General features: G+C 41.6%; 1 protein-coding gene across 4 annotated transcripts; it reads right to left on the reverse strand.

Moving 5' to 3' along the window:
- Positions 1-1,397: 1,397 nt before the first annotated feature.
- Positions 1,398-19,984, reverse strand: IDH1 (isocitrate dehydrogenase (NADP(+)) 1). Of its 4 annotated transcripts, none has more exons than XM_005574098.5 (10): positions 19,852-19,984; positions 18,813-18,883; positions 16,364-16,501; positions 13,278-13,569; positions 9,915-10,020; positions 8,009-8,186; positions 6,910-7,061; positions 4,752-4,892; positions 3,951-4,113; positions 1,398-2,339 (listed from the first exon to the last, which is right to left on the reverse strand). In XM_005574098.5, the coding sequence occupies exons 3-10, from the start codon at positions 16,483-16,485 to the stop codon at positions 2,249-2,251; spliced, it is 1,245 nt and encodes a 414-aa protein (XP_005574155.1). In that variant the 5' UTR covers positions 16,486-16,501; positions 18,813-18,883; positions 19,852-19,984; the 3' UTR covers positions 1,398-2,248. The 4 variants fall into 4 exon arrangements, with proteins under 4 accessions (XP_005574155.1, XP_045223543.1, XP_045223542.1 ...); XM_045367608.3 differs by having other exon boundaries at positions 19,700-19,984; XM_045367607.3 differs by lacking the exon at positions 19,852-19,984 and adding an exon at positions 19,269-19,349.
- Positions 19,985-21,227: the final 1,243 nt, after the last annotated feature.

Consider the following 21,227-nt stretch of genomic DNA (forward strand, 5'->3'; position numbering starts at 1 on the left):
CATGAGATGAAAATATTTATTGCCTCTTTCTTGATGTTAACTAGAAGCAATTTTTTTTTTTCTACCACCTGAGTGACCTGACACCGGTTATGTGAAAATTGATTTTTATTTCCCTTGCCAGGAGAGCTCACATGGTTTGGATTCTAACTTCAATTTGGTCAGTAATAAATTGCCCAAGCCACATGGGCCTCCCCTACTTCATGAGAATCTCTTCTCAACAGGGCTGTTCTGGGACTGTGGGCTTGGATTGGGATATATTTTGGGGGTAGCACTGAGGGAAATTGGTCAAAAGCTCATTTTGAATAAGCTCCATGCCATCGGATTCTGAAAGGCTCCATGTTTCATTGGGCCTTCAAGGAGATTTGTGTAGAGCAGGGTCTGGGGCCCAAATCCAAGCTTGCCAGGAAGGTAGACTAGAAATTACCAAGGATCTCCACCCCAACTCACTGACTTTTGATGTGTAAGAGCGCAAAGCTCACCAGGGCCTCCCTCCCAGAGATGCTGGGATGTGGAGCAGCCTTTCCCCAGGTGTGAAGCCACAAAGTGGGAAGCATCTTTGACTTGCTCCTGTCCCTCCATCCCCACATATCCTTGGTCTTGCCAAGACCCAGCCATTCAACTTCCTTATCCCAGGGATTATCCCGCTCTCTTCCTGGTGCCACTGTTCCGGTCAGATCTTCATCATTTCCCACCTGAAGTATTGCAACAGCCTCCTAACTGGTCCTCCTTCCTCAACTGCACCCAACACCCTCCTCCCCACCCCCCACTATCCATTCTTTTTTGTTTTTTTTTGAGACGGAGTCTCCCTCTGTTGCCCAGGCTGGAGTGCAGTGGTGTGATCTCGGCTCACGACAACCTCTGCCTCTCAGGTTCAAGCGATTCTTCTGCCTCAGCCTCCCGAGTAGCTGGGACTACAGGCGTGCACCAACACGCCTGGCTAACTTTTGTATTTTTAGTAGAGACGGGTTTTCACCGTATTGGCCTGGCTGGTCTTGAACTCCTGACCTTGTGATCTGCCCGCCTTGGCCTCCCACGGCCATTATCCATTTTTTATACAAGTTTCCCAGAGTGCTATTTTTAAAAATACAAATATGATCAAGTCCCTTATTTCTTAAAAGTCTTCACTGGCTCCCTAATCATTTACAAGATAACATATATATAATGACTAAACTCCTAAGCATGTGCATAGATAGAATATATTCTCTAATATTCCTTAATTCTTCCTTTAGTTCCCTTTTTGGTCTTCTTTCCTTTCACTGCAGGATCTACATCTTACTATTTACTTATCTATTTCCACCATGGTGAACTTTTTAAGAGCAGAAAATTTTTTCAGATGACACTCCTATGGCTAGGATGTAGCATGGTGCTTGGCATCCAATAAACAGAAACACAGAATAGTCATTAGCACTTAATTTTAATTAAAATCAACAGTTCAGGAGAAGATAAGGACCAGAATAGTGTTTAATATCAACTTCTGAGAAATCACATTTACAGAAAAGAAATAAAACAGGCCAGCAGAAGTCCAAAAAAGATGCAGCTTACATTATTGCACTTGGATGAAATATGCTATATTTAGAGTAGCATGATATTCAGGCCAGGCCAGGGGAGAAAGAGACAAACGGAGAGGACGAACCTCCAGGTAGTATTTATTCCGGATTCCAAACTCTCCTGTGGCCTAAACAATATTTAGTCTATTGGAAACATTCAGCAAGCTCTTTACAAAAATGACTGCAGTATCTTCAACACATTTGAGTTGCACTCATACTTTGTTCCAGTCATGTGCAAGTTTAACAGCTCTACCTCACAAAACGGGACATCTGTGACACCAGAACCTCCCTGTGCCCAAGGTCATGGACAGGAGGGGAAGGAAGTGAATTTCTACTTTATGCATATTTTAGGGAACAATACTGTGCTATCATTTACCCTTTTGAGCAATCTTGATTTTGGTCATTTATAATTAGAACATGAGAAAAAGTGACAGTGAATACAAATCAGTACTAACCAAATCCTGAGGCTGGTACTAGAAAATAAAACAAAATTTTAAAAAAAGTCCCTTGCCACATTCACAAAGGTGGCAATAACTGTATATATAAGAAAAAGGCTGTAAACTTATAGAAAAGATAAACTCTGACTTCTAAACAAATTACAAAATTGATTTTGCCTTTATCCTTGAGTGTAATACAGAAAAATGTAAACCTATAGACCTAGTTACCAAAAGACACTTATCCTCCTCAGCCCAGTTATGAACTTAAAGTTTGGCCTGAGCTAGTTTGATCTTCAAGTTTTCTCCAAGTTTGTCCATGAACTCAAATGTATTCAAGTAGTCAGAACGTTGCACACTAATGGGGAGGAAGAAAAAGAAAATTTAGTTTGTCTCTGATATGGTAGCAGGTAGCGGTAAAGTCCTAGAAATGCTACTTAAAATAGTATTCTCTTTGTTTCTGGAAGAAAACACATTCATGTTAGTAAGCTACAAAATTTATAGACAATGACTATGTTCAAGGTTCCTGGGGCTGACCCAGGCTCAGTACTCAGGCTCTCTAGGCAGCCTGCAGTAGAGACTCACCCACACATACTCAGTTAGGTTTCTTGCTATGTAGCTTTGGGGGTGAAATTATCACGGAGTTTCAGTTCAGACTAATGCTGCTGAAACCAAAATCATCCCACTTCTTCCTCATTCTTAAACATAACAAAACTTATTCAGGGCATAGCCAATCCTTTACCCACCTTCCCACAAACTGTTACATGTCCTTAAAAAAGGATATAATGTTATTATTTCTATCAGTGTCTTAAGAAAACAAAAGACAGGCTGGGCCTGGTGGCTCACACCTATAATCCCAGCACTTTGGGAGGCCAAGGCGGGCAGATCATGAGGACAAGAGATGGAGACCATCCTGGCTAACAGTGGAACCCCGTCTCTACTAAAAATACAAATAATAATAATAATAATAATAAAATAAAATAAAATTAGCTGGGCATGGTGACACACACCTGTAGTCCCAGCTACTTGGGAGGCTGAGGCAGGAGAATCGCTTGAACCCGGGAGGCAGAGGTTGCAGTGAGCTGAGATCACGCCACTGCACTCCAGCCTGTGCGGAGCGAGACTGTGTCTCAACAGAAAAGAAAAAAAAGGAAAAACGAAAGACAGTAGACTGGATAACATAATCCTGCTGACAGGTGCCTATTAAATAGGCTACAAAGGTATTCCCCTGATAAGACCATTTCAAACACTGCAATCTTGCTGAAAATTTAAATTAAGAAACACGCAGTGATCAAGTATATCCCCATTATGGGATATACTGATCCTACCTGGGACCTCTGTGGATGCACTGGTTGAGATATGGAGCCAATCCCCCCAGGATACTGGCTACCATGTTCTTAGAAAAATTCTCAGTAAACATATGGGCTGTCAAATATTTGCCCAAATATTGGTTACAGATACTTAAGGGACTATAAACAATTGCACACCTTAAACTTGTGCTGCTCACTTTTCTCATCGGTAAGTTAAAGAAAATAAAGGTGTAGAATAAAATAGCCTCTGAAGTACCTTTGTTTCTATTTGTCTATAATCTGCTTCTTAAAATTAAATAGAACCTTTTCATTCAATGATTGTCAACTAGATAGGATGTCAGCAAATTACAGCCCAGCACATGGTTTCGAACATAAAAGTTTGACTGGGGTGTTGCCACACTATTTGATTCTCTATTGTCTATGACTGCTTTTTTGCTACAATGGCAGAGGCAAAGTTGAGTAGTTGTGTAGTTGCAAAAAGACTATATGTCCTACAAAGCCTAAAACGTTCACTACCTGACAATTTACAGATAATGTCTGCTGACTGCTGAACTAGATGATGAATAACAATTTATATATTTCCAGAAAGCACTGATGCTGTAAGCCCAATGAGGATAAGTGTTAATTTGACCACAGACGCTAGGGCATCTTATACTTACTTGGGTAAACCTTTAATGCAAGCGGCCAAGTCCTTGGTCATGAAGCCAGCCTCAATTGTCTCAATACAGACTTCTTCCAAAGCATTTGCAAAGAAGGCAAGTTCTTTATTGTTATCAAGCTTTGCTCTGTGGGCTAACCCTCTGGTCCAGGCAAAAATGGAAGCTAAAAGGGGGGAAAAAACCCAACACTCCCATCATCCCAGTTACAGAGGTTTCCAAATGTCTCATAGTTCCCAAAAACAGAATAGTTTTTTGTTTAAGTGACAGACTTCTTTAGATACTAACAACATGGGTCAAAAGTTTTAGGAAAGTTAGAAATATTTTACCAAACAGAAACTTTAAGAAAACACATTTTCATGGCATGGTACTAGTGCTTGAAACTTAAGGCATTTTCTAATTTGAAAAAGGTCACATTCTCTTCTATCTCTTGTCTATATTGGTCTCCTTTTTCCAGGCTGTAATCTCCTTTTAAAGTGCTATCTTTGAAACTGGTTGAAAGGATCTATCCCTGTGACTTTTAGATTTGTAGCCTTATGTGACATTTCACTGCACCACGGGTAAAGGAAAATGCTTGTTGATAAATCTTCTCTGTAACCTATGTTCTCCCACAAAACAGAAAAGCATACATTTTATATTTTAAGAAGCATATTGAAATAGATCTTATTAGTAGAACAAATCAGCTACTTAGTGATGACTTTGCACACAAAACACTGAGAAGCCAAGGGAACACATCTGAGCTGCTTTGGAGATATCCTTTGGAGAGCACTCTCTGGTGAAAAATCAATGTAAACACCATCTTACCAATGGGATTGGTGGACGTCTCCTGTCCTTTCTGGTACATGCGGTAGTGACGGGTTACAGTCCCGTGGGCAGCCTCTGCTTCTACTGTCTTGCCATCTGGACAAACCAGCACACTGGTCATCATGCCGAGAGAGCCATACCCTGTAAGTAGCGGAGCATGAAGCATTGGGTCCAACTGCATGAAGAGCACGGAGTCTCTCAGAAATGAGAGCATAAATGACTCTATCTTGATAGGTCTTAGTAAGCAAAGTAAACATGAGCACATGGAATCACCAATAATTCTGCCTTTCAGAAGGCAGGATCCCTGTTCCAGATGTCAGAGCCAATGGGTCTGGAAAGGCTGCATTTTCCCCTCACTTATCTCAGGGGTACCTACTCCTTGATGGAGGGCTCAGGGTCCAACTGCCTGCATTCCACTCTAGTTCTGTGGCTTTATAGCTACTGTGGCTCAGTTTTCTTATCTGTAAAATGGGAGTAATAACAGCACCTACTTCACTAGGTTGCTATGGGATTAGATAAATATACATATATTCATAAATATATATGAAAACTATATATTTCTTAGAATAGTACTGGACACAGTGAGAGCTCAATCTATTACTGTTATTCTTATGTGCAATGCTCTGCTGCTCTGGGGAAATAAAGATGGATGAGAGCTGTCTCCTACCCTCAAGCTGCTCATACACTTGCTGGGACTGGGAAGAGAAGGCAGGTAAACACAGGATCGGTTGGATCCAAGAACATCCCAGTTGCCCTTCCTCGCTCTCTTTCATACCCTCAATACAACAATTCGTTTCTGTAGTTTCTTATTGAAAGAACCACATTACAACTCTTATATCTGTACAATTGATTTTCTTCTTTTCTCCATTTTTGCTACCTCCCAACATCACCTGTGAAGTTAATCATCAACCACGGAGTCATCACAAAGCAACAACACTCCTTCCTCTGTTGCATTCAGTACAAATGATTGTGAGGATGTAGAGAAACAGAAGCAGGGCAAGGAGAGTTGTGTGACTCATTTATCTGACATAAAAGTTATCTTTAACCAGGTTGATCTACTGATTTTCTAACTGAGAGGAGATGCTTAACACTGATAAGAGAAAGAAAAAGTAGAACTTCTTGGGAAAAACAAACATAATTAAAGTTAACAAACATTCATCTGGGGAGATTCAAGTTCACACAGCTACCATGGGCAACTGAAACTGAAGGGCAACTTGGCGCTGAGGAAACCAGGTGCTGTGTTTCTGTTGATTTGGCCCTTACCCCATGCATGAAACTTCTGGAATTTCTGTAAACAGTCCTAGGGTTCTTTGCTCAATGTATTTGTGTATAAGCTAAGCAGTAAACAAAAACACTTGTGTTTTTTTTTGTTGTTGAGACAAGAGTCCTGCTCTGTTGCCCAGGCTGTAGTATAGTGGCATGATCTCAGCTCACTGCAACCTCTGCTTCCCAGGCTCAAGAAATTCTCATGCCTCTGCCTCCTGAGTGGCTGGGACTATAGGCATGTGACTGCACCTGGCTAATTTTGGTATTTTTTTTTTTAAAGTAGAGATTGGATTTTGCTATGTTGGCCGGGCTGGTCTCGAACTCCTGGCCTCAAGTGAACCACTGCCTTGGCCTCTCAAAGTGCTGGGATTACAGGCATGAGCCACTGTGCCCGGCCAAACACATTTGTTTTCTATTCTACCAGAACAGCAGCTGGCAGAGGGACATGAGTAGGTCCTGCTGCTAGATAAATGAGCTTTGCAGGCACCAAAGCTTGGTTATGACATGATCAGGCTCCTCACTTTATCCCTCCTTCCCTGAGTGCCCTGGTTTTTTACATTTTCACCAAAGGACAAGGAAGGCAGGGAAAGGGAGTGATTTTTCAGATCAGGTAGGCTTTAAAACTTGAAGTGGGGAAAAAGGTTACGAGAGAAACTGTTAACATCTAAGGCTAGAGCCAGGAGTGTCAATCCACTCATTTACTTCCCTTGTGGTCTTGAGATAATCACTTCTCTAGTCTGAGCTTCATTTCCTTAGCTGTCAGATAAGACAGTGGACCTGGAGTTTTAACATTCCATGATTTTACAGCAAAGGACTACAAAACTCCCCTCCCCAAATTAGAGAACTACCCTGGAATGACCCAGTTCCTACAGGCCAGGCTCCACCTCCGTACCTTGGGCCACAGAGTCCGACTGCACGTCACCATCATAGTTTTTACAGGCCCAGATGAAGCCTCCCTCTGATTTCATAGCTTGGGCCACCATGTCATCGATGAGCCTATGCTCATACCAGATCTTTTGGGCTTCAAATTGGGACTTGTACTGCCTAGGAAACAAGAGAGAAAAGAGAATAATAATAAAATTGATTTTGTTACGGATATCATCTGTTTGTCCCAAAGAGAAGATAGGACACACAAGCAGCAGCATATATTTTAGTGGAAGCAGCAGAAACTCAGGAATCTGACAGATATTGGCTCAAATCCTAGCCCAATCATTTTCTAGCTGTAAAACTCAATTTGACCATCTGTAAGAACAATTTTACCCACCTTGCAGGGAAGCTGTGAGAATTGAGACAGTAGAGTATCCCAATGACTACCTCACTTTTCAGTTTTCATTATACTATAGATCAGATTCTTGAGATTCAGCTTATTTTAAAAATGTATTTTTGAAAAGGCTGTTCTACTGCTTGGTGTCATTCAGGAAACTAAAACATATTCCGGACAGTTTCTGGGCTTGGTATAGATGGGCAGCAGGAGGAGGAATCAAAATGACTCAGGAACATTTTGGCCTAAACACCTGCACCTAAAGAGACTTATGCCAATCTTAAATATTAACACATGCTCACCTCCTGTGCTGTGGACGCCAGTGTTGTTATAAACTTAGACTTAAGCTCAAATGACTCCACTAAAACAGTTTTAAATTCTAACAATGGGCTTCAGAAAGCATAGAAATGGGTCTGACTTAGAAACTCCCACATGAAAAATTAGAACTTCCTATCACTAACAGGGTACTTTTATTTAAACATTAAAGAACCTGGCTCTGAAAAAAATTCATGTGGGGCCCTTATTTGAGAACATGTTTATCTTCTAAAAGCAACTCTGAGTGGTTTTGTTTCACTCCTGCTAAACCTCAGCTTTGCCCTTATCTTTAAGAGACAGTGATGATTTTCACTCAATTTCCCCAGAATCATAGGGACAGGGAGATACATACTCTATATGACAAATGTCAGCTTACTTGAGAATAAGGAAAATGTTAAACAAGAACTATAGTTACTTGTCATATATCTCCTGAAAGATGTCTTTAAAACGCCCATCATATTTCTTCAGAATAGTGTTTTTGGTGCTCAGATACAAAGGCCAACCCTTAGACAGAGCCATTTGGAAGGAACTGTGTGCAAAATCTTCAATTGACTTATCTTGATTATACATCCCCATGGCAACACCACCACCCTCTGTAGAGGAGAAACCAATAAGAGGAAAAAAAGGGAGAAGAATAAATGTAGTGTAGTTGTAATAAGGGTAAAGTTACCTATCACAACCGAATGACCTACTTCTTAGCTCTCACATCTGAGACTAGACTTCAGAAGTCCCAGACAGGTTTCTAACCTGAATATTCTACAAATTTCTGAGGCATATAATGAGAGAAAAGCCAGTTCTAGATAAGGACACTCTAACTTGCTTTGGAAGTACAATAGAAATGAAAAAACATACAGTCTTTAAAATCCTGAAGATGCAGAAATACCAAAAACTGGTATGAAGCAGAAATACATGTAAGAAAAGGCAAATAATTTTGAAACTTCTTTTACATACTGATATGGTTTGGATATTTGTCCCTTCCAAATCTCATGTTGAAATGTTCCCAATGTTGGATTCCCAATGTTGGATGTGGGGCCCGGTGGGAGGTGATTGGAACATGGGGTTGGATCTCTTATGCATGGCTTAGCACCATCCCCTTTGGTGATTATGTGAGTTCTCGCTCAGTTAATTCACTTGAAATTTGGTTGTTTAAAAGAGTCTGGGACCTCCCCCTTCTCTTTCTCTTGCTATGTGATACACCTATTGTCTGTTCGCCTTCTGCCAAGATTGGAAGCTTCCTGAGGCCCTCACCAGGAACAGGTGTTGGAACCAGGCTTGTACAGCCTGCAGAACCATGAGCCAATTAAACCTCTTTTCTTTATAACTTACGCAGCCTCAGGTACTTCTTTATAGCAACGCAAGAATGGACAAACACACCTACCTTTACAATTCCCAACATCTATTTTAAACTTTGGGGGTACACTCAATCCTCAGTTATTGAGAAAAACTTGCATTTCAAATACTGAATGAAAATTCTTATAATCTCCTGGAGGATACTGAGCACTCCTCCTGTAGTTGGTAGAAATAAGTAGAAATAATTATGCTACATGTAATCACCGTCTTTTACAACTCTTATTGAACTCTGTTTAGATAGAACTTGAATCTATGCCAACGCTCAGGGTTAACTTGGGTTCAGGGTGAAAGGTGCTGAAGCCTGCAGAACCAGATTCCAATAAATGATATTATTTGGAAGAGGCAAGAAAAACAAAAGCTAGGTGAATGTTGGGGTTTTTTTTTTTTGTGTGAGTGCTTTCAACAACTTCAATAGTGAAGGAAAAGGGCCGACTAATTGTTTCAACAACTTGTGGGTGGGATTTACCATCAAAGGTAGCAGGGTAGCTGGGAAAGAAAAGGCAAAAAGCAAATGTTCCACTTTCACAGAATAAATACCCAGAAGGGCAAGAAGAAAACTTCAGCAAATATATAATGCAACCTCTTCCAGATACAAACCCTATCAGAGCAAAGGGCAGGATTATAAGCCAGGTGATTTGAGAATATTAATATTTAACGTATACAATTCACGCACAACAGATTTCTGCCAACCTTCTCTCTGTGCTTTAAGATAAATGCGTAATTATCTCCTTGCCTTTGCCGAAAGGCATTTCCAATTAAGTGGCTAACCCTTTTGTGCCTTTAATCATGCCACAGGAAGGCATGGAAGCAAATTACTTTTTTATGTCAGGTTTCGGGTTTTGCAAAAACACTGTAAATTCAGATTATATTTTTAGGCAGCCACATAACTAACTTTAAAAAAGCAATAAAAATGTTATCTAAATCATTTGTTTTTAAAAAAAAGATGAAGCTTATGCTACAGTCATACATACCTTCAAAGTTATGTACCAGGTATGTCACCTTTTGGGTTCCATCACTTGGTGTGTAGGTTATCTCTACTTTTCCAGGCCCAGGAACAACAAAATCAGTTGCTCTGTACTATGTAGGGGGGAAAAAGGCATAAAGAAAAAAAAAATACCCTAGCAGGAATTATAAGGAAAATATTCATACAATATAGACCTAGAAGATACCTAGACAAATAGGGCAGTATGTCAAACTTCTTTTTTTTTTTTTTTTTTTGTTAGGAGATGTGGATGAAGAGGTCTAGAAGTTCCCCCAAATCAATAAATATTTATTAGGTGCCTATATGATGTACAGGAAAGTTTTCTGAGCACTGATCTGGAGAGGACAGAGAATAACATAAGCCACTTTCCTTTAGGAAGTTTACAACCCAATAAAGACATATACAAGTGAAAAGCAATATGAGCTTTCAAATGCCAAAAGAGAGTATAGACCCCCCCCCCCAAAAAAGACTATAGGATGACAGAAGAAAAGAGGTGACCATGGCATGGAAGCCAGGGAAGTCTCCCTAGAGGGTGATGATAACAATACTAGTTGTAGTACTGAGGTAGCTAATGCTTTGTCCTTACTCTATGCCAGACGCTTTAAGTGCTTAACTTGTATCACCTCATTTGATTCTTACATCAGCCTTACAAGGAGGGAACTATGATATAGTACAAATACTGCATCCAGGGTCAAAGGACTTGAGGTCTGGTCCGTCCTTAGGCCATCGGAGCTCGGTCTCTCATGGTATCATTGTTACTAGTGTTATAGGACTTGTTCATATGGAGCAATCAAATCATTCTGGGAGCAGCTACAATGGGATGATGATGATTTTTAGGAAAGGGCTGTTCAAGGACAGACACCTCCCTTATGGGCCTCAGCTACTGAGTGGAATAATATGCCTGGCATATACTAGACATCCAGAAGTCTTTGCTGCATTGTATCTTCTTCAATGACTTGAATCAGATACTTGCAGAGTTAGGTACCAGCAGGTGCTGGCCACATCTATATGTGTAGAGAAATACTAATAACAGGCTGGGCGTGGTGGCTCATGCCTGTAATCCCAGCACTTTTGGAGGCCGAGGTGGGCGGATCACAAGCTCAGCAGATCAAGACCATCCTGGCTAACACGGTGAAACCCCGTCTCTACTAAAAATACAAAAAATTAGCCGGGTGTGGTGGCAGGCACCTGTAGTCCCAGCTACTCAGGAGGCTGAGGCAGGAGAATGGCGTGAACCCAGGAGGCGGAGCTTGCAGTGAGCTGACATCGTGCCACTGCACTCCTGCCTGGGCGACAGAGCAAGACTCTGTCTCGGAAAAAAAAAACAACAAAAAACAGAGAAATACTAATAACAGTTGGTCAAAGAACAGCAAGTAACAATGAAGATTAAATACCTACTTTACACAGAACTTTGTTGACATATAAAGTCTGTAAATTAAATATGAGTGGTAATTTATTACTATTTCTGAAAAGGGAGAAACTGAGGCACCAAAGCACCATAAATGCATTGTATAGGTTTATGTATATTTAAACAGTCTGTGAATCGACCTGAGGTTTGAAATTCTCTTTCTGGACTTAATAAGTACAATGGCCATTTTTACAAATAACTGATGCCAAAATAAAAACAAAACAAAACAAAAACAAAGGAAGGCCGGGCGTAGTGGCTCACGCCTGTAATCCCAGCACTTTGGGAGGCAAAGACGGGCGGATCACGAGGTGAGGAGTTTGAGACCAGCCTGACTAACATGGTGAAACCCCATCCCTACTAAAAACACAAAAATTAGCCAGGTGTGGTGGTGGGTGCCTGTAATCCCCAGCTACTCAGCAGGCTGAGGCAGGAGAATTGCTTAACCCAGGAGGCGGAGCTTGTAGTGAGCTGAGATCATGCCACTGTACTCCAGCCTGGGCGGCAGAGCGAGACTGTCTCAAAAACAAAACACAAAAAGGATACACACACAAAAAAGGCACGACTGAGCCCGAAAGAATCTAGGGTGATGTTTGCAAGATTAGCGAGTTTGCACCACTGCCATCTATCTACCTTCCCTTGCCTGGGCCCCTGGGAGCTATTTCTGAAGGCTCTGGCCAGGACGAAAGGATAGTTTTAGCCACAGGGTGGAACAAAGTTAACTGATCCCTCAAGGACTAAACTGTTTACCCTCAACACACTGTTTTCAATGATGGCTACATTAAAACCTCCGGATTTCAACATCAGAGATTCCTGTTTTTAAGGTCCTTTTAAGACATAAACTACTTTCTGTGAAAGTTTGAAACCTCAGTTTCAACACTGAACTTTGATTTTGTTTACTTGGCAGTTTTTTGCTTAATTTGGCAACAAGCCTACTGGTACAGAAGTAAAGAAGCAATACTGTTTTTCCAAGCAGGCAGGAATGCTTTAGTAAGGCTGCTTTCAACTACCGAGTCAGTTTTTTTTTTTTCTTTTTCTTTTTTGAGACAGGGTCTTGCTCTGTTGTGCAGGCAGTGGTGTGATCATAGCTCATAGCTGTAACCTTGAACTCCTGGGCTTAAGGGATCCTCAGGCCTCAGCCTCCCAAATAGCTGGGACTATAGGCACATGCCACTCCACTCAGCTTTGCCTACTCACTTTAAATATGAATAAACAATAAAACTGGCTCTTCTATGAGCAATTGATGTAATTATTGAAATACTTTTCATTTTTGTAGAGACAGGGTTCTGCTATTCAGGCTAGTCTCAAACTCCTGGCCTCAAGCAGTCCTTCCAACTTGGCCTCCAAAGTGCTAGGATTACAGATGTGAACAATGGTACCCAGCCAGTTTTTTCTTTTATGCATGATGGGATCATGTTTAATACAATCTTTGGTGGTTCTCAAGTTTGCATATTAGATTCACCTAGGGAGCTTTAAAATGGCTAAACCCCATGGAATTCAGATTTCAATTTGTGTAGGGTGGTACTCAACATTGGAACTAAAACAAAGAAACAAATCAAGCAAAGCAAAACAAAACCACCAAAAAAACTTGTAGGAGGATCCTATTGTGCAGCCAGTGTTGAAAACCACAGATCTGGTTGAACCATATGAAATGACAAACATAAAAATGGCAATATCCTATGGTATAACTGAATAAAAGGATAAAGGAAAAAAAAACAGCATGTTTGAAAAAATGTGTTGAGATGGATGCCTATTTGTAAGTTTATTTGTATTTGCCTTTAGCTAAATGTGTGTAAATATACAGTTATACATACATGCATTGATCAATTTTGTACTTTGCTTAATGGGTGTAGATACCAAAAGATAAGAATAAAACACATATAAGTTGGAAAGTCTGGGCCATGAAAAAAGAACATGGAAAATCAAATTATTGCCAACATAACTTACTTGATCCCCGTAAGCATGACGACCTATGATGATAGGTTTTACCCATCCACTCACAAGCCGGGGGATATTTTTGCAGATAATGGCTTCTCTGAAGACCGTGCCACCCAGAATATTTCGTATGGTGCCATTTGGTGATTTCCACATTTGTTTCAACTTGAACTCCTCAACCCTCTTCTCATCAGGAGTGATAGTGGCACATTTGACGCCAACATTATACTTCTTTATAGCTTCTGCAGCATCCTTGGTGACCTGGTCGTTGGTGGCATCACGATTCTCTATGCCTAAATCATAGCTAGAAAGAGAAAAATTAGAAGCAAAATTTTTCAGACAAACGGATAGTTGTAACCTATAACTACAGTGATGGCATATAGAGCTCATTATGAGAAAGTGAAGGCTCCAAGTATACCAAAATCTGCCAAGTTTTAGCATTAGCACACCCTAAACACAGAACATGGGTGCCAACTAAAAAGAGAACTAAGAGAGGCTAGACTGCTGGGCCGCCCCTCCTCTTGTAATGGGAAGCTGTCTATCAGGAAACTGAATGGAAACCATCAAACTCTGCCCTTTGCCTCCTGTTTTTCAACAGATAGAGGAAATAACGGCCGGGTTTCTCTCCATATAATTAGTATAATTAAGTGTAAGCCTAAGAGCCACCTTTTTCCCTTAGTAAATATTGTTCTTTAAAAATAAAAGGGGGTGGGAGGGCTTAAAGGATTTTTTGTATTTTGACATTAAAGTGGTAGGAGGTAAAGATGTGACAGCTGATGCCAAAAATGCTAATGGCTCCTTCATTAATGCCAGTCATAAAATTAGCCTTTCCCTAATTATTATTATTATTATTTTTGAGACGAGTCTTGTTTTGTTGCCCAGGCTGGAGTGCAGTGGCATGATCTCGGCTCACTCAACCTCTGCCTCCTGGGTTCAAGTGATTCTCCCGCCTCAGCCTCCCAAGCCGCTGGGACTACAGGCATGCGCCACCATGCCCGGCTAATTCTTTCTCTAATTCTTGAGCAAGTGCTTGTTCTGGAAACAAGCCTACAGTTTATTGGGTAAGTAATGGAATCATCATGGTTTTGTATATACCAGAGAGTTATAGCTTAATATACACCAACACTAAGATTGCAGGTCATTCAGAGCTGAAAGAATGTTGGGTTGTCCAGGGAACATAGAAAATGACTGCAAAGCTTTATTTGAAGCATGTAACAGTTTGTTAAAAAGCAAGAAAACAAAATAATGTAACAATGTATTCTGTTCTCCAAGGATTTAAAGAAAAGTTTTTCAGCTCTTAAAACTTGCTGAACTATTATGCCTCTAGATTTCTTTTTGGTTCCTTTATCTTCCTTTCTTAGATCTCCTACCCAACTCATGATGCAAACAAAGAGATAGTAATCTTGACTTATTTCCAGATAAAAATAATTCCCAGCTGCTTCGACTTTAGATAAATCATATAAATCTAGCGAAGTCATGTCCTTTGTTATCTTCTTGCACAGGAAATGCTGATCCAATCCCAACTCTAACAGGAGGTATGATCAGTAATTTTCAAGTTCCTGGGAACCATTTCTCATGAGGACAATCTACCAGCAAATTAGTAGATTTTTTGCTTGTCTTCTTAACATTTCTAACAAGATAAGAAAGGAAGGAACAAATTACCGGGACCACTGTCCAGCCTACATAAAACAAACTATCTGCTCCATTCTCCTCAAAAAGAACTAGTCAGTGATAATCATAGCAATTTTGGAAAAATTTAAAACTTGTTTGAGCCTCCAAAAATTATCTAGTCTGCAGCCACCAACTTTTTTCCTCCTAGTCATAGTGCCTCCCCTTTAAAACTCCTCATGATTCTACACTAAAGAGCCTCAAAGCATCTTTGCAGCCATTATAAGGACAAGAACCCTGCCAGTTCACCTACTGTCATGTAAAGTCCTGAAACAGGAGTTCCTAAAATGCTGTTTTTTTAACCTAGTTGGAAGATATTTTTATGCCTAATTTCTTATATGTTTGGTTGACTTCTGCAAGCATTTATATCTTATGATTTCAATATAGACATCAGCAGCTTAGGTTTAGAATAATTAAAAAGTATGTTTAATGACATTATGTGAATTAAATGTCTCCACTCAATCAGGTCCTTAGGACAAATTTTGATGGCTAATTCTGGGCCGAGGCAAACACACTTAGAGTTGCCAATAGTTTGGCTGAAATGTGTTGCTCAATATTTTACTATGCCAGTCTTCAGACACTTTACCCTTTAAAAAATTCTATCTCTACCTAAAGATACAAAGAATAGAAGCAAGTTTATAAAAAGCACAGCGAAAAAAATGAGAGAATTACATAGACGTTTGCATCTGTCCCCAAGCACTTTACACGCAGGGCAAAGAGACATAGGATTTAAGGGAACTTTTGCTGGAAAGGCGGGGTTCAATTAAGTAACTTCATGAATTCTTTCTGCACTACAATTAGATGAAAAGGGCAAAAGGTGAGGAATGAAAAGGAAACAGGTCCATTGACTAAGCAGAGTGATAGAAAATTGAGTTTGAAATGACAAAACTGTGTTAACTGCATTCAGTTTACTGTTTCTTACATCCTCTCTTATTTCCCTTTTCTCAATACATTGTACTACTCTTAGCCACTGCTTTGTTACAAATGAAACCTTCACAGGAAACAGAAGGTTAGAAGAATCTGAAAATCATTCTTTCCCTTATAATTCTTGACTTTTAGATGATAAATCAAGTTTTTCTAGCAGTATGTTAAAATTAAAATAGAAGATTCATCTGAATATATTTAGGCTTAAAACAAACTTTATTCACAAAACACAGCTATATCTATATAAAAAAAGCTAACTTCACCTCAAAATAATTCAGATTACGTTCTTTTTTTTTTTTTTTTTTTTCCTGTTTCTCCTTCCCTTTTGTTTTTCTTTTTTTTAAAGTGATGGGGTCTCACTCTGTTGCCCAGGTTGGACTTGAATTCCTGGCCTTGAGGGATCCTCTTGCCTCTCCCTTCTAAGTAGCTGCGACTTCAGGTGTGTACCACTATGCCCAGCCAATTATACTTTCTGAGTTTGCTACACGGAGGGGTAACTCATTTACCTATGTAGATCCAATTCCACATAGGGAAAAATGAGTTTCTCTTTAATCAATTCCCAAATGATTCGTGTCATTTCATCTCCTTGCAGCTCTACCACAGAACCGCCACTGATTTTTTTGGACATTTTGACTTCAATAAACCTAAAAAGAAAAAAAAAATACATGCCTTGTCATTTATTTCATTATAATTGGGAAAGTAAATATATAAACAACGTGGTGACTACTAAAAGAACAATTCATGCAATTCAATTTATGCGCAGTTGAGGTAACAGCAATTCTATTTACCATTAGAACTGAGTATCTTCTCTGTACAAAGTATTGTGTTAGGTTTCACATGTGGTTTCTGAGCTAGCCCTCATAACAATCCTAAAAAACGGACATCATTTTCCCATTTTACTTTGTTAAAGGAAAAAGAGCTTTCCCAAGGCCACCTAGCTGGAGCGTGGGAGAGCCTGACTCTATAACATGCCCTTCATAATGCAATCATTATTCTCAACTACTGGTTTGTCTTATGAATGAGATTATTTCCACAATCTCATGTTTATCAAACACTTCAGTCCAGCTCATCATTTTACTGGGCTCTCAAGATGAGCAGAGTGGTGAGTGCTAGTATTTCCCCTCTTTTAAGAGGCTGTTTTTGTTATTTAATAAAAATAACTAGCCATGAGGAGATTCAACTGGTTCTTGTGACCCATATTTAGGGAAACTTTAAGTCTAAAGGCGAGATGAAGAATTCCCCGGGGGAACTGTTTTCCTAGAGATAACTCAGACATTCGAGATGTGGGGCTAAATACAACAAAGTGATTTCTCAATTAGAAGAATCTCTATACAGTAGGGCCACTGCCCAGGACCAAAGCATGTCCCTGTCATCTTCTTCTGGCTGTTCACAGGCAAGGGTAAGCTGCTAGTGAGTGGGACAGGACAATCTGTGCATCGTCCTAGGAAGACAGCACTTTAAGGATAGGGTGGTAGCATACACAAATCAATCTGATTCTGCGAAAGTGCAAGGGTGGACCCTTTGGAAAAAATGAAACTGTGAGGCTTCAATGAAGACCATGTCCCAGCTTGTCCCTAGAGGCAGAAGCAGCCCTGAGCCTGCTAAAAGTTATCTATTCCTTCTAATGATGCTCTAATCGAAACTCTTTTTTAATCCAACAACACAGCTACAAATTGCTTTTATTCTCTTAAGGACTAAAAAAGTCAAGAGAATTGACTTAAAAAATTTATTAGCTAAGAGGCCTAAAATAATCTTTCTTTAAAAATTGAGCTAAAGTAATTTGGTCTTTAAATAAAAATATAATGATTAGTAGACAGTAAGCCTCAGTTTCTCGACAAGCCTGGATGTATTTCCAATCCCCAGGCCCATTTTCACTTTCCAAATTTGCAATTCTAGAATTTTTCTTACTAGTGTTTAGGAGATTCCTTTGGGGAACCTTCTGGAACTGAACTAGACTAAAAAAAATGAACAGAATGGTGTGGATGAGCCAATTACTTCCCATATGTAATGTCAAGTATAATTTGTAGTACAGCTGAAAGCACATGATTCAGTTCATGTTTGATTCCACTGTCACACTCATCCTTATTTTAAAACAAAGCAAAAAAGGAGGCAGTGAACTTATCTGGTTCCTGATACTACACTTCCATGGCCATGCCCCTATATAGTATGATGCAACAGTCATGACATGGCAATTTATCATTGATGGCAAATACAGTTAATAAAGGTCAAATATTGTACCTAAAATGAAAAGACTGATATCTTTTTAGTTCACTATTTCCTTCTCAGTTAAAGCAACTGTATTCTCTACAATAATCTTTCTTTATCTCATAATGCATACCTCAAATGCTTCAGGTTTTCCTCACATTACTTAGCCATGAAATTTTTACCATCTTTTAACTAAAACAGTGAAGCTTTTTTGTTACTACCATGTGGAACATAATTGTATTTCTTCTGGATCTGATTTCTGTGGGATGGGCTTGAGGCCCCACTGGACTGACTTCTCCACCTTTTTTGCCCCTCAAGATTTTGCCTCCACCCCAACCCCAACTTCAGAAGGAAGGGCTGTTCTAAGACCAACAGGCACCAGCTCATTTACTCTTAAGCTGAATCCTATCTCCTAACATACTTGTGCAATTCCAGAAAATAAACCTGGAATAACAATACAGAATAGTTTAACGAAAAAAAGAGCCATTTAATATTATTTTCATCAACCTCAAATTTTTGGCCAGATTGTTTTTTGCCGAGTTCATGAACTACAATAATTTCTGGGCAAAAATGTTCTCTTGCAGAGAAGGCACTGGATTAAAAGAAACAAGGAAGCTGTTGGAATTCGTTGTTGGAAATACTCCTCACTCACTCCGTTGCAGTGCCTCGGCCTGCCCCCAAGACCAGTTAAACACTGTACTGCCACATCAAAGAAAGTACAGAAGAAGGGAGGAAATTGCTAATTCTCACCTTGACAGTGAATGAATTTATCACCCCAATTCCTCCCAGTCTTGCAGACTCAACTGAATGTAGTTTATCTCCTAAAACAAAACGAGGAATAGAAAGTGTTAACATACAGAACACTCACAGGAGAATTTAGCTGTTTTTAATACCTGCCAGACAGCCCAGTTTATCTGGTTTCAAGTACAGTGCTGCGTGTATTTGGAGGCACAAAGGCCAGTTTTAGGCCCCGTAGGCACTTCCCAAATAAAGGTCACGGGAGCACAATTATCTCTGCGTGTCCCCGCTTCGCTGCCCGTCAGCAGGTCTTGGGGTTTGCACGTCCTTGCTCTTGGCCTGCACCCGTCCTTATGGCCGTTGTGCAAGAGGGCTGCAACCACGGCTGGATCGGTACCTCCTTCCAGGTCTCCACGCCCGCCCCTCCCCTCCCCTCGCTGGTGCTGGGACTTTTTAAACTCCACGCACCCGGAACTGGCGGGGGTGTTTTCCCCAGCCCACTCTGGCCCCGTGTGGCCTAGCGACCCCTCGGAAGGCCGCTGGAGCTCCGCCCCCTCCACGCCCCCTGGCGGGCGCGAGGGATCAGCCTCAGGGCTATTCCCCGCCGCCTGAGTTCCCTGCAGACGCCCGTCTTCGGCTTAACAGCCTTCTTTGCATCCAGCCCGCAGCTGCTGCACGTTTTCTTCCTCCTACACTCCAGGCTTAGTCTTCTACATGCATTCTTGCAACCTCCACCCCTCGATTTTCCAACTTAAGTGCAGACATGATTTTTCCCCTTGTCATTGCATCCAACTTCCCCACCGCCCAATTTCTCCCTCCCATGCCCAAAAGCAGGCCTTCTGCATATCCAAGCATCCAGCATCCCCTCCTACCCCTTTTTCTTTTCCCATTCTCATTACCTGGATTTGTTCCCTTCTTTGCCAGCAGGCCTCGACTCCCTCCACACCCAAGATCTGCGCTTTCTTCCTTTACCCCATTCCTGCCTTCTGGGGAATTAGAACCACCCCACCACAGCCAGGGACCGGGGCCGCCCCTCGGAGCCAGAGGTTACCTGCCGGGATGCTATGCTGGCGAGGAGTTGGGGCGCCACAGCCGCTCACAAGCTCAGACTCACAAACACAGCCTGGCAATCCCAAACCGGACTCCCAGTGCCTCGGCTTCTGAAGTAGACTCTGCAGAAACCCGGGACCATAGGGCGGGTCCGAGCTTTTCCTCTTCCCTGCTTTGTCCCCTCCCAGGCCCCGCCTCCTCAGCCCACCTCCCCCAGCCCCGCCCTCGACACGCCTCCAATCGCCAAGAGTCAATTCCCGTGGGGTGGGCGGAGTCCGCGAGAGGGGCGTGGCCACAGCCAGGGATAGAGACTCCATGGTGCCACTTTCCTGGTGATCCTGTTGGGGGAAGGGGTTTCCACGCCGCAGTGATTCAGTCCCGAATTCCGACAGCGGAGAGACTCGTATGCCACCTGCAGGCCGGGGAGCGGGGCGCGCTGGGGCTGCACCACCCAGAACTTTGTAACAATCTAGAGCACCACGGAATGAGTTTCCAGGTCGGCACTGAAGTTAACCGGACAGGGCGCCCCGGGCGGTGGCAGCTCGGCCGGCCCGCTGCCTGGCGCGCCCCTGAGGGGCGGTAATGGAACGTGCCTTTGGCTGAAAAAAGAGTGCCCCCAGCCAGCGCGGGGTCGCCTAGGGTATTCGGCGCTGCCGAATGCAAAGGATGGAACAGTTACACAAGCAGGTCCTGCCACCACGTATGTCTCGGTCTGTAGAAACTCCATTGATTGTTTGCGTTAGAAGATAATGAATGGTATTCTTATTATTTTCTGTTTTAAGACAGGGTCTTCTCTGTTGCCCTGGATGGAGTGCAGCGGAGCGATCACCGCTCACTGCAGCCTAGACTTCCTGGACTCAAGAGATCATCCCACCTCAGCCTTCCGAGTAGCTGGGATTACAGGTGCACACAACCACACTTAGCGAATTCTTCTTTATTGCTTTTCTTTTCTTTTTCCTTTGGTAGAGACGGGGTTTCACCATGTTGCCCGGGCTGGTCTCGAACTCCTGGGCTCAAGTGATCGGCCCTCCTCGGCCTCCCAAAGTCCTGGGATTACAAGCGTGGGCCACCATGCTCAATCGAGGGGGATTATCTGTGATCCAATGAAGCTGGACTAGAGATGTGAAGCCTTAAAAAACGGTGGATTAAAAAAAGAATTCTGGTCTCCTCCAGAGATTGTATCTTGTGTGTTCATTGCTCTCAAAAACATGAAAATAAAGAGTGTTTTATATTGTGATCTGTAGGATAATAGCATGCTTTTATATTGCTGCCCAGAATTTAATGCTGCAATATTTATTTATTTATTTGTGAGACAGAGTCTTGCTCTGTCACCCAGGCTGGAGTGTGGTGGCGCAGTCTCGGCTCACTGCAACTCTG

This window comes from Macaca fascicularis, chromosome 12, assembly GCF_037993035.2.
Source record: "Macaca fascicularis isolate 582-1 chromosome 12, T2T-MFA8v1.1".
In the NCBI taxonomy this organism is placed as follows: domain Eukaryota; kingdom Metazoa; phylum Chordata; class Mammalia; order Primates; family Cercopithecidae; genus Macaca; species Macaca fascicularis.